General features: G+C 41.9%; 1 protein-coding gene across 1 annotated transcript in view; it reads left to right on the top strand.

Annotated features, from left to right (window-relative positions):
* The window catches only part of MYO10 (myosin X), a 232,699-nt gene that overhangs the window by 125,147 nt on the left and 94,884 nt on the right, over positions 1-12,668 (top strand). The window contains exons 5-9 of the mRNA XM_077116886.1: positions 7,754-7,888; positions 10,678-10,802; positions 11,303-11,316; positions 11,436-11,520; positions 12,100-12,203. Coding sequence (XP_076973001.1) covers positions 7,754-7,888; positions 10,678-10,802; positions 11,303-11,316; positions 11,436-11,520; positions 12,100-12,203 — 463 coding nt within the window. The remainder of the gene's footprint in view (positions 1-7,753; positions 7,889-10,677; positions 10,803-11,302; positions 11,317-11,435; positions 11,521-12,099; positions 12,204-12,668) is intronic.

Genomic DNA, 12,668 nt, shown 5'->3' with positions numbered 1-12,668 from the left:
CTGAGGATTTGCGCCATCTTTGAGCCTTCCTGCCTTTGATTCATTGACTTTTCCTCTCCGATCTGCCTCCCCCTTAACTGCCTCCTAAGCTCAGCTCGCTGTGACAGAGAAGCTTCTTGGAAGAGTCATTAACACACCCTGTCTCCCTATCATTTCCTCGCTCTTCAGCCTGCATCCCCGGACTGTCTCTTGCTGAAACCAGAAGGCAGTGCCAGCCCTCCCGGCAAGCCTCTTCTCTGCGCACACACTCCACCCATGGCTTCCTCGTTCTCGAGGCGCTCCTTGGCTTCTTGGTCATTTTCCAACTTTCTCCTCTTGTAGCTAACCTGTCCTCCTTCTCTACGTCTACACGGTGCCCCAAATTGATACCACCACCGCCACCTTCACCTCTGAGTCCCAGACTCAGGTCCAAGTGCTTCTTTAGCATCACACACTGGCCTCCCTCAGGCTTCCCACGGGGAGGGGTCTTTTCATTTTCTCTCAGAAATGCCCTCCTCCTCTGGGACCGGTGGACTCATCAGCCCTCCCACTTCCCAAGACCAAGATCTTTACTTATTTATTATTATTATTATTATTTTTTCGCACAAGCAGGGCTGGCCCCAGGAACCGAACCTAGGTCTCCGGCTCTGTGGGCAAGAATTCTGCCACTCAGCCACCGTCGCACGGTGCCAAGATCTTTTTAAAAATATATTTTTATTGAGAAATCTTCACATACATATAGTCCATACATGGTATACAATCAGCGGCTCACAGTATCGTTACCAGTTGTGTGTTCCATCACCATGATCATTTTTAGAGCATTTGTATCACTCCAGAAAAATAAATAAAAATTAAAAAAAAAACTCATATATCCCATGCCCCTTACCCCTCCCTCTCATTGACCACTAGTATTTCATTCTACCCAATTTTTTTGCTCTTTGTCCCCCCCATTATTTGTTTTTTTTTTGTCCTTTTTTTTTTTCTTTTATTTGCTCATCTGTCCAGACCCTTGATAAAAGGAGCATCCGGGGCTAGGTTTTCACAGTCACACGGTCACATTGTAAAAGCTATATAGTTACACAGTTGTCTTCAAGAATCAAGCAAGTCCTGAAGTCATCTGCGCCCCCCTCCCCCCCACCAGCCAGGGTAAAGTTGCCTGCAGCAAAGGAGACTCACCTTAAGTGTTATGAGTGTCGACAGCTGTGCACACTGGTGTTTCCAGCATTCCTGTCCTGCTGGCAGGTTCCCTGGGGTCCGAGGAGCACTTCCCAGTGCCTGCCTCCCTCCTTCTTACTACCCCCTGTCCCCGCACCACATGGCTGCTCTACTCACCCATGGGGGCTCCCAGGAGCCTCCCGTGCCCCATCGCTACCGCCCCTCTCTCCTGTCGCCACAGCGTCCCCTCAGGCCTCCCTGCCTACTTTCTTGGCTTATTTGCCTCCATTCTGCTCACAGCAGCCGGAGTGATGTGATTATGTCACCTTCCTCCTTAAAAGCTGCCTCATGACTTCCCATTTTGCCTGGGGAAAATTCACGAAACCTTGAAGGTGGCCTGGGAGCACCCACATCTGTTTTGGAATTATTCTCCTTCTCATTTTCAACATTACATTTATTATGTTTTTAAAAGCATACAATCTAGGTGAACACACTTTTTGCTGATGTCCACGTTTGCATTTGCAGCCACATCGGGGTCTCCAGTTGCATGGAGCTGTAATTGCCTCTGGCTAGTGAGGAAAATGTAGTGGCTGGATATGTTGGCCCTAGGTTTGCTGGAAGCTCAGGTGAAGTAACATTTAATTGCTGCACGGGTTAGTGTTTTACAGCAGCTGTGATAAAGGAACGAGGTTAAGTGTTGTAAGAATCACTCTGGTTGCTGTGAGGGTAACAGAGGCAAATAAGCCAAGAAAGGAAGCAGGGAAACCAGAATAAATGGGTCACCTCCCTTCTGGGACAGCATTGGGTGTGCCAGACCCAAAAGTAAGAAGCGATACATGGTCACAGAGTGGCGGGAAGTGATTTGAACAACCTTAACTGACAGGTTAAGTTAGTCTTGTTAATCAGAATTTTATTTTATTTTTTTATTGCTTTTTAATTATATTTAATTTTAAAATTTATCTTGCCTTTATACTTCTGTGATTTTCATAGACAAGTATGTATCTGATTATATATATAATTAAAATACTACCTAGTAATTTAATCTAATACAATATAATTAATATAATGTAATATAATCTTAATATATAAGTATATGATATGTGATAATCATATGATAATTATAATTGTAGTTAATTTTTTAAAAATATTTTTATTGAGAAATCTTCACACACATACATTCCATACATGGTATACAATCAATGGCTCACAGTATCATCACATTGTTGTATATTCATCACCATGATCATTTTTTAGAACATTTGCATCACTCCAGAAAAAGAAATAAAAAGAAAAAACTCATGCATACCATACACCTTACCCCTAGTAATACTGCTAGTATTTCTATCAACTCAATTTATTTTACCCTTTGTCCTCCCTGTTATTTATTTTTTTATCCATATTTTTTACTCATCTGTCCATACCCTGGATAAAAGGAGCATCAGTCAGAAGGTTTTCACAATCATGCAATCACATTATAAACGTTGTATCTTTATACAATCATCTTAAGGAATCAAGGCTACTGGAACACACCTCGGTAGTTTCAGCTACTTCCCTCCAGTACAACATAAACTAACAAGGTATATCTATGTAATGCATAAGAATAGCCTCCAGGATAAACTCTCTACTCTGAAATCTCTTAGCCACTGATGCTTTATTTTGTCTCATTTGTCCCTCCCTCCTTTTGGTCAAGAGGTCTTGCTCAATTCTTTCGTGTCAGGTCTTGGCTTATCCTGGGATTTCTGTCCCACATCACCAGGGAGATTTACATCCCTGGGAGTCATGTCCCATCTAGAAAGGAGAGGGCAGTGAGTTCACCTGCCAGTGGCTTAGAGAGAGAGGCCACAGTTGTACAATAAAAGAGGTTTTGTGGGGGGGTGACTCTTTTAGGCCTAATTTTTTTGTTTGTTTGCTTGTTTTTTTAGGCCTAATTTTAAGTAGGCTTAGCCTATCCCTTGCAGGAATAAGTTTCATAGGGGCAACCCCCAAGATCAGGGTCTTGGCCTATTGATTTGGTTGTCCTCAATACTTGCGAGAATATCAGAAATTCTCCAGTTGGGGAAGTTGAATATTTCCTCCTTTCTCCCCAGTCCCCCGAGGGGATTTTGCGAATACTTCTTTATTCACTGCCCAAATTACACTGGGGCGTATCAGGACACCAACCTGAACAAAAACAACAAAACATCGTGTCCTATTCAAGATTCCATGTAGTTAGGTGGTGTTCAACTAAACTGACCATGCAAATTAAATTAGGAAATGCACTATCCAAAATACAAATTTTGCACCAAATAAACATCTCTCCCTTTAGCCTCACATAGAAGTTGAAATTCTAAAATATGGGCAATATCATCCTTTACCCTGTATTCTGATATACCGTAATCCTATCCAGATCAGCTTCATTCATATCTCTACTTGAAGTCTGATCCCTTCTTCAACTTTTTTAACAATTCTTTGATGGGGTAGTGCTCACTTTTATAGCTTCAGAGCTCTAAGTTTGAGTCTCAGGTGTCACATACATACCCAAAGTTCCTGGGAATGACCATGTTATATACAAACAGCTCAATATCTCGGAATTTAGAATTAACAGTTCCAACTCCTGAATATATGTGACTGCTATAAGAGCTTACAATCTAGGACCCTTTACAGTAGGCCTCAACCTGATAACCTATTTCTCGACTTCAGTTCACCAAATTTTTATATTATAGCCAGTCCATATGATTGAGGCATGATAATATTTGTCATTTTGTTCCTGACATTTCATTCAACATTCAACAGTCCTTAAGGCTCATACACCTACTTGCATGCCTCACAACTTCATTCCTTCTTGTGGCTGCTCAGTAGTCCATTGTCTGTGTGCACCATAGTTCTCCCTTCCATTCTGCAGTCGGCGTACCCTTAGGCCACCTCCATCCATTTTGGATTGTGAAGACTGCTGCCAAAAACACCTGTGCACAAATGTCCATTCAAGGCCCCACTCTCAGTTCCTCCAGGTATATTCTGAACAGTGGGCTTTCAGGATCATATGGCATGATAGTTAATTTAAAATGTTGCTGAGTGTGTAGTTCATGATCCTTCTTTTACCCTTATTTAAAAGAACCAGTTCTATACTTGTTTGGAAAACAGCGGCCCCCAATGAGATCCCAAGTGCCTTAACCTTTGATTCACCAAACTCTGGCTGTGCAGATATTTTCCTCTTACAAGCTCTTCCCTCCCAATTCCACCCTGATTTTCACCCACTTAACTCTTATGCATCTCTCCACATTTAGGTCTAAATGCCATTTTCCCAGAAAGGTCCTTACTGAACCCTTACCCTTCATCTGAGTTGTGGATCCTTGATTTAACTTACAAATCCCTCTGTTTCCCTAGATTCACATTTTATAGCTCTGTTTGATTCTTGTGGCTGTTTTGCTCGTGGCGGTTTTCCCAGGCCTAAGTGCAGCCTGACACAGAGGGTCCATCGGCTGTTTTAAGAGGGAAGGAATTTCTGCAGAGATGCTCTGTGTTGCTTCAAAGATCACATTGGTTTTACCCTCAATGGCTTATTTTCATGGGCAGTGTTTTAGGTCCTTGGTGGATGTGGGGAGAAAGAAGAAGAAGAGGAGAGATAGATAAGAATGTGCTGACCTGCAAAGAGACCCGTTACCTGGACATTAGTGTTTGCAGATATGAGGCATATTTCTGGGTTTTAGCAATTTGTGAGTTATTTTGTTGTTTTTATATTTTTTCTTCTTTGTGTAATACTTCCTTGGCCTAATACATTAATAGTCATTACTTATCTCCTGGCAAAGATGTATTTAAATACGTGGAAGTACTCTTAGAAATAAATAGTTGTTGTATTCATTCTGATTAGAATCATCAGGAAAAAAAGTTTTAAGGACTGATGACAAAGCTCTACCCCCATAAGTTCTGATGAGGGATGTGTTTGGGGATTCTAATATGCATTCAAGGATGAGAACCTCTGTTATAGAGCGCTGTAAAATCTTAGATATTTTTGTTTCAAGTTTTACTTTTATATCAAAACATGTGATTCAAGAAGATGCTTGAGGACAATATGATACAACGAGAAAAAAAAATGTGGCTAGGTATCTATAGATTGAAATCCATGACTAGATAATGTCAATGAAATTCCTGGCTTCTTTCCCCTTGACTAAGGCTCTGCGGTAGAGTTTGACCAGGTGTCTTCTCCGTGGTTCTCTTTTTACCATATTGTATCAGTTTAGGCTAATCACTATAACAAACAGCCCCCAAATCCCCCAGGCATAGCATAAGGACATTTTACGTCTTGCTCATGTCACAGCTCAATGTGGATGGGTGGGTCAGGGACTTGACCCCATGTAGGCTTCTTTGTTTTAGAAGATGTACCATTCCCCAGGGGCTCACTGGATCCACACAGCTGGTGGGCAGGGAAGGTAGAGGCCCCAGAGGATCACATAGGAGCACTTTTAGCCACATGCATGGAAATGGCATATTCCCCTCTTGCTTATGTTCAGCTAGCCTGATTTAGTCATGATGTCACTAACAAATTGCTCCCATTTCTACCAGGGACACTGAATGTCAGATACTCCTGTGCTGGAAGTGCTGGTGGAGAAACTGGGTGGGTTAGGAGAACACATAGCAGATGTTAACCAGGAAACTTGTCCTGTTAGCTGCCCTTATGTGTGTGTGTGTGTGTGTGTGTTTGCGTGTGTGTGATTTAATCAACAATTGCTAGGTAATTGTCTATTTAAAACAAACACAGGAAATACTGAAATCTCTCTCTTCTTGGTTTCTATGTTACTCATTCAGCGCGTTGTTGTCAGATGCCTTCTATGTGCCAATTATACAGAGAGAAATGCTAGGCCCTGTATTAGGAAGATTTGCCAAAGCTGGCCTTGATTAACTCAGATAACACGAGACAGGCCAATTTCAGGGCTGTGGATACAGCCACCTCTTCCGGGTTCCTCCGTTATTTTCTTCGCTTTCACTTTATAATCTCAAGATGGGTGTGGAGCCCCAGGTATTTGTGTGCAGCAAGGAGAACTTTTCTGACCCGTCTCTCCTATGTGTGTGGGGTGGGGGTGGGGGCTCATTGGCAGTTATCCGCTCCCTTGAAGTCTGGCTCTTTGACTAGAATTGTCACACCTACCGGTGGCCAGCCCTTGTGAAGGGAATGGAATGACTGCGATAAGGCCAATGGAAACTTCCCATGGGTCTGCGACAGCCAACCTGGCAAGGAGAATCACTCCTGAGTCATTTCCTCTCTTTTATGACACGGGCTTAATCATTCACCACATCTTCAGCAAAATTCCTCTTCCAGACTAACTTCCCAGGTCTCTTTGGTTCACTGCAAGGACCTGTCCTGTAGAGCTCCAGTGCTCCCCCCCCCCACCTGAGCGGGTGTGCTAACTTGTGACACTGTCTGGATGGCTGTACTGTTACTTCACCCTTCAGTTTGCTTCTTGCTCTTCCCGTAAGCCCCCTGCCTTTTCACTACTTGTCTTCTGGCCCCAGACCCAAGCATATCATGCCTTACACAAAATCAGTCAGGTCCTTCCACCGAATGCCCCTCGTTGCCACACCTCCTACATCTCCAGTCTGGTAATACTTGCCCAGGCCTGGTCACCACGTGCCTGGATTCTAGCAACAGCTGATCTGGCCAGAGGAGCCCTCGCTCTCTCTAGAATATTACTCTAGAGTGGTCTTCTTTGCAGGTGACCTTGGTGCCACCACTTGTCACCTACCCTGTCCTGCGGTTGCCTCTGAACCATCCAGCTCATCTTCTTAGCCCATCTGTCTCCACCTTCTCCCACATCGGTCCTGCTGACCTGACTAGTCAGACCCTTTACCCTGCTGCAGGCATCCCCTCAGGCCTGCCTGGCCCCTGGGACTTGCCTCACCTTGTCCTCTTACCCACAGCTCTCCTCCTTTCCTCTGCCTGACTGATGTTTACGGGTCCTTTAAGGCATGCTGTGGACCCTATTCACTGCTCGCATGGCCTAAAGCCCTTTGGTAACTTTTCCTTCACTGTACTGAAGTGTGGGCTCTGGCGGACTGTGGAATTGGCCAGACCTAGACTTAAATTCCGACTTGGACCCTTAGCTGCTGTCTTCCTTATAGGACTATTGTGGGAATGAAATGATTCCATGTAGATCAAGTCCCTGCGGGTTCTGTCCCAGGTCCCCTCCATCATATTTGTGGGTGATTGCATTTTTACACACACTTAACCTTGCTGTACGTTTCCCAGGAAGATGGAATTAATGGACTCATTCATTAGTTGGGTATTTACAGAGTGCCCCCTGCGAGCCAGGCACTGCTTGGGTGTTTGCGATACATTCTCAACAAAACCAAAGATCTCATCTCCCTTGAAATGTGCCATCCACCGTTTTACATTGGCATGACTAAATGTCACTGTGTTTACCCTCAACAGGCACCTGTAAAACAAGAAACGGTGGGACCAGTTAGTTGGAAAGATTTTTACTGCCCTTGAGCTCAGCTGTTTTCAAGCAGGCACTGCAGTCTCCCCTTTTGTACTTTACAGCAGTTGCTCTGTTGAGGAATTGTGGTGTCATCCACTAAGCTGACTTTTTCCACCCCCCTTTTAAAGTATCCCTGGAAGCACAATCGTCTGCCTTTTGTCTTTCAGCGGTGAGAGTGGGGCAGGTAAAACCGAGAGCACAAAATTAATCCTGAAGTTTTTATCCGTCATCAGTCAGCGATCTTTGGAGCTGTCCTTGAAGGAGAGGACCTCCTGTGTTGAACGAGCTATTCTCGAAAGCAGGTATTTCTTGGTCATTTTGCTTATTTCTGTCTTACAGGATTCCCTGTTCATCACTGTGTGGGTGATTTCGGGAAGAGTTTAAATTGGGTGGACTCTTTTCTCATTTTCTTGAGTTCTCTTTTATAATTCCTTAAGGAAAACTCCTTTTTAGAAAATATTTGTACTGAGAAATCTCGATGCAGAGAGAGTTCAACCATATTATACAGTCAGTGACTCACAATATCATCACATAAGTGTATGTTCTTCACCCTGATCATTTTTAGAACATTTGCACCACTCCAGTAAAAGAAAGAAAAATTAAAAAAAAAAAACACTCATATATCCTATACCCCTTACCCCTCCCTCTCACTGACCTATAGTATTTTGATCTACCCAATTTTTACTCTTTATCTTCCCCAGTTATTTTTTTTAACTCATATGCCCATACCCTAGATAAATGGAGCATCGGACACAAAGTTTTCACAATCACACAGTCACACTGTAAAAGCTATATTGTTATACAGTCTTCTTCAACAATTAAGTCTACTGGAACACATCTCAACAGTTTCAGAGACTTCCCTCCCCACTCCAATACACCATAAACTAAAAAGAGATATCTGTATAAATGTATCAGGATAACCTCTCCACTCTGTTTGAAATCTTTCAGCCACTGAGACTTTATTTTGTCTCATTTTTCCCTTCTCCCTTCTGGTCAAGAAGGCTTTCCCAATCCCACTTTGCCAGGTCCTGGCTCATGCTGGAAGTCTTCTCCCACATTGCCAGGGAGATTTACACCCCTAGGAGTCGTGTCCATGTAAGGGGGAGGGCAATGAGTCCACCTGCCAAGGTGGCTTAGAGTAAGAGGCCTCATCTGAGCAGTAAAAGAGGTTCTCTGCAGGTGACTCGAAGAAAAACTCTTGAAGCGCACACAGCAATTTCCAGTAACCTCAGCAACATTTCTTTCCAGTTGGAGGTGCTCCTGACCCTCCACCACTGGGCCAGGTTTGTATTGATGATGGAGTGATGCCCTGGAGAATTCTGCAGCCTTCTTCCTGCCCAAAAGCCCTTGACTCCAGCTCCATCTGTTTGCGAAGGGCCTGGGTTAGGTAGGGGAATGGTACTGCAGTTGTGGGAAAAATTAAGTTGGTTAGCTTTTTGGAGTCTTTGTTATCAGGAGAAATTTCAGTCTCCAACCACCACGTAAAAGAGGACTCAACTTAGAGAGGGACCCAGCTCCTTGCAGCCATTTGGAGGCTTAGCGTGAGCAGAATGGTATTTGATGATAACATTTTCATAGCCTCTCATGGGAGAGATGATTAGTGATACTTTCCATGGTAGTGAACCCCAGAACTTGGAAAGAGGGCTGTGATGTGAGGGTTCACCTGAATTTTATTTAAAATATGTAATTGCCTTATGTCTGATTTGTGCCTTATAAGGTTTTAGAATAGGTTAGGACCTTAAAGAACCTGTCATTTAGAAATTAGTCTGGGGGTGGGCAAATTACAGCCTGCTGCCCAAATCCTGCAACCAGTTTTTTTTTGTTTTTTTGAATACTTTTTAAATTGTGAAATGTAACATATATACAAAAAAGCTGTACATTTCAAAGTACATTGTAACAAGTAGTTATAGAATATACTTCGGAGTTTGGTATGGGTTACAGTTCCACAATTTCAGGTTTTTCCTTCTAGCTGCTCCAAGACACTAGAGACTAAAAGAAATATCAGTATAATGATTTGGGAGTCAGACTCCTTTGTTAAGTCCTACCTTCCCTGTTATAACTCCTCCTTCTCCTTTGATCCTTCTTCCAATCTTTAGGGGTATTTGGGCTCTACCCATTCTAACTTTTTCATGTTGGAAAGGGCTGCCAGCACCATGGGGTAGGGGGATGAAACTAGTTGATGTTCTTGGAGAGGCTGGCCCCTTTGGGTTTCAGGACTTACCTGGCCTAGGAACGCATTTGGAGGTTGTAGGTTTCTGAAAGTAATCTTAGTGTATGAAACTTTTGTAGAATTTCAGATAGAGCCCAATGCGTTCTTTGGGGTTAACAGGAATGGATTTGGTTGGGGATTGGCAAACCATGGTAAATAGCATTATCCAGCTGAAGTTTGTGTAAGAGCAGCCTCCAGAATAGCCTCTGGACTCTATTTGAACTCTCTTAGCCACTGATCCTGTATTTTGTTACATTTCTTTTCCCTCTTCTAGTCAGGAATACAGCCAGTTTTTGTTAGTGAAACACAGATTTGTTTATTATTTATGGCTGTTTTCAAGCTATACAGGCAGGGTTGAGTGTTCCTAATGGTCAGTCTGTGGCAGCAAAGCCTAAAATATTTACTATCTGGTCCTTAAGCGGAAAAAGTTTACCAACCCTTGATCTAGCCTGATCCCATTTTATAGTGGGAGAAGACCCCAAAAAGTTAAGTGATTTTTCTCCAAGGGCAAATAAACCAGTGAAATTTCCGGGGCTGGAAGGGTTTTTTTGGTTTTTAGAATATAGGTAAAGAGCTTTTTCTGTGCAATTCCTGGCTGATGTGTGTGAGCCCAAGCTAATTTGCAGTCTCTTCTGGGTTGCATCCTCGGCCAGCACCACCAGCTACAAACTCCTTATTCTCACTCAAAAGGTAGATGCATCATAAACCCATCTCAGCAAGTATTTTGAATATCTGTCTCTTCTGAAAATAAACATAATTACCATTGGGCCTATGTTCTTTTGGAGTTTTCTTGCAGTTTATTTTGACATTTGCAAGAAATGCTGTTGCTATTTTTAAGCCTGCCCTCATTAACGCTCTCTGCCGCCCTCACTTCTTTCACAGCCCAATCATGGAAGCTTTCGGCAACGCAAAGACGGTGTACAACAACAACTCCAGTCGCTTTGGGAAGTTTGTTCAGCTGAATATCTGCCAGAAGGGAAATATTCAGGGCGGGAGAATTGTAGATTGTATCCTGTTTCATTTAGTTTTTGCCCATAGCATTTAAGACTATAACTACAAACTGTTCTTGCTTGTTATAAGGACAGAAAAAGAATGTGCAACATTTCTCTCCGTGGTTCTGTCTAGTTGTTGCTCTAATATTATTGTGCTCGATCCATTAATTATTCTATGAAATAAAGAACTAATGGGGGGGAGGGAGTATCTGATATCATGCATAATCTGAAAAATTAGATTCATCATGAAGTATCGGTTATTTGTTGTTTGCCATCAACTCTCACAAATAATATGGTCCCTAACAGAGTTGCAGCATGTATCATGTTTGCAGTTGGATTTAGATGAAATAGCTTATATTTAGCTTGGCTAGTTTCCTTTTGGCATTGGAAGTCTCAATGTCAAAGGCACAGGAAGCTGTCAAGATTTGGGCAACAAAGGATAGAAAATTAAAGACAAATGGAGCATGTCATATTCTTGTTTTGTTCCTTGACTTGCCATTGCTTTTCACATGAAGATTTATTAGAAAAAGTAAGTAACCTTGATTTAATTCACATTTTCTTTTCTAATAGCAATTTTCAGAAATTACTGCTCTGTGTTAATTAAGCAGAGGAAATATCTCTGAATGTAACTGTGATTTATCTCCACAGAACCGAGTAGTAAGGCAGAATCCTCGAGAAAGGAATTATCACATATTTTATGCGCTGCTGGCAGGGCTGGAAAATGAAAAAAGAGGTGCGTGGGGCAGTAGCAGAAGAGTACATGTTAGCAACTCATTTTTCATTTAAACAATATCAGTATGTGAGAAGATAACCTTTGAAATCTGTCTGTATTCTACAAATCACAGTCAAATATATATTATGAGAGTACTGAAAGGTGTTGAATTCATTTCAGTCAAATGATGTGGAGAGAATACCAGCAAAGAAAAGTTTCTTTCTTTTTTTTATGTCTTGGTGCCTTTCTGATTTAAAGAGTGTTTGTGAAAAATATATAACATTGTAACTAGTTTTAATTTTAAATCACACCTGAATAAAGCTAATATCTAAACTTTCAATTTTTGAGAGAGAACAGTAAAACAGCATCTATTTTTTTCAGTGGATTTTTCTACTGTTGCATTTAGTTTACCTAAATTCCTTTGTTTTCTCTAGATGATCATTAAGCGAGAAGTCTGTTACCTTAATTGGGGACAGTGAGGAGTATTGAATTACTTATGTAGTCTTTTTGTAAACTCCCAAAGCAAAAACTCTTTGGATTTTATCCTATTTTGGCCAGCTAAGGGTCAATTGATGATATGATTTTGTTTTTTCTTAACAGAGGACTTTTATTTAACTGTGCCAGAGCACTACCACTACTTGAATCAATCTGGATGTATAGAAGACAAGACAATCAATGACCAGGAATCCTTTAGGGAAGTTATTGTAAGTTACTTTCTTATTTATCCCCATTAAAAGTGACACATTTCACTTTCTGTTTCAAAAATTTTTTTCAAAATAGAAGCAGAACTTATTATATTTGCACCAGTGTGTAAGAATAGGTAGTTCTTTCTTATTCTAAGTCATGCTAAAAGAGTATTTTCTAGGCTGGAAAGGAATTTAAACAGTCCTCTTCTTTCACCGATGGGTGAGTAGCTGAGTTATTCAGAGTAGTTGAGTCATTTACTTGGAACAGCTTGTTCAGAATGTGTAACTTCTCCCAACCTACCCCCAGTGCCCCCCCCCCCCCAAACAAAACCAGCACCAAAATGAGAAAACATCATTGGATTTGCACCGGAGCAAGCAGATCTTCTGTTTCTGAGCTTCCAAGTAAGATCTCTTTGGAAAAGTGGGTTCCCTGGCTAAAAAAAATTCCATCAACAATTGGAGTAGGTGACTGTTAGGGTACCA

Source organism: Tamandua tetradactyla, chromosome 9 (genome assembly GCF_023851605.1).
Source record: "Tamandua tetradactyla isolate mTamTet1 chromosome 9, mTamTet1.pri, whole genome shotgun sequence".
Lineage (NCBI taxonomy): Eukaryota > Metazoa > Chordata > Mammalia > Pilosa > Myrmecophagidae > Tamandua > Tamandua tetradactyla.
This window is presented reverse-complemented; position numbering and strand designations above follow the sequence as displayed.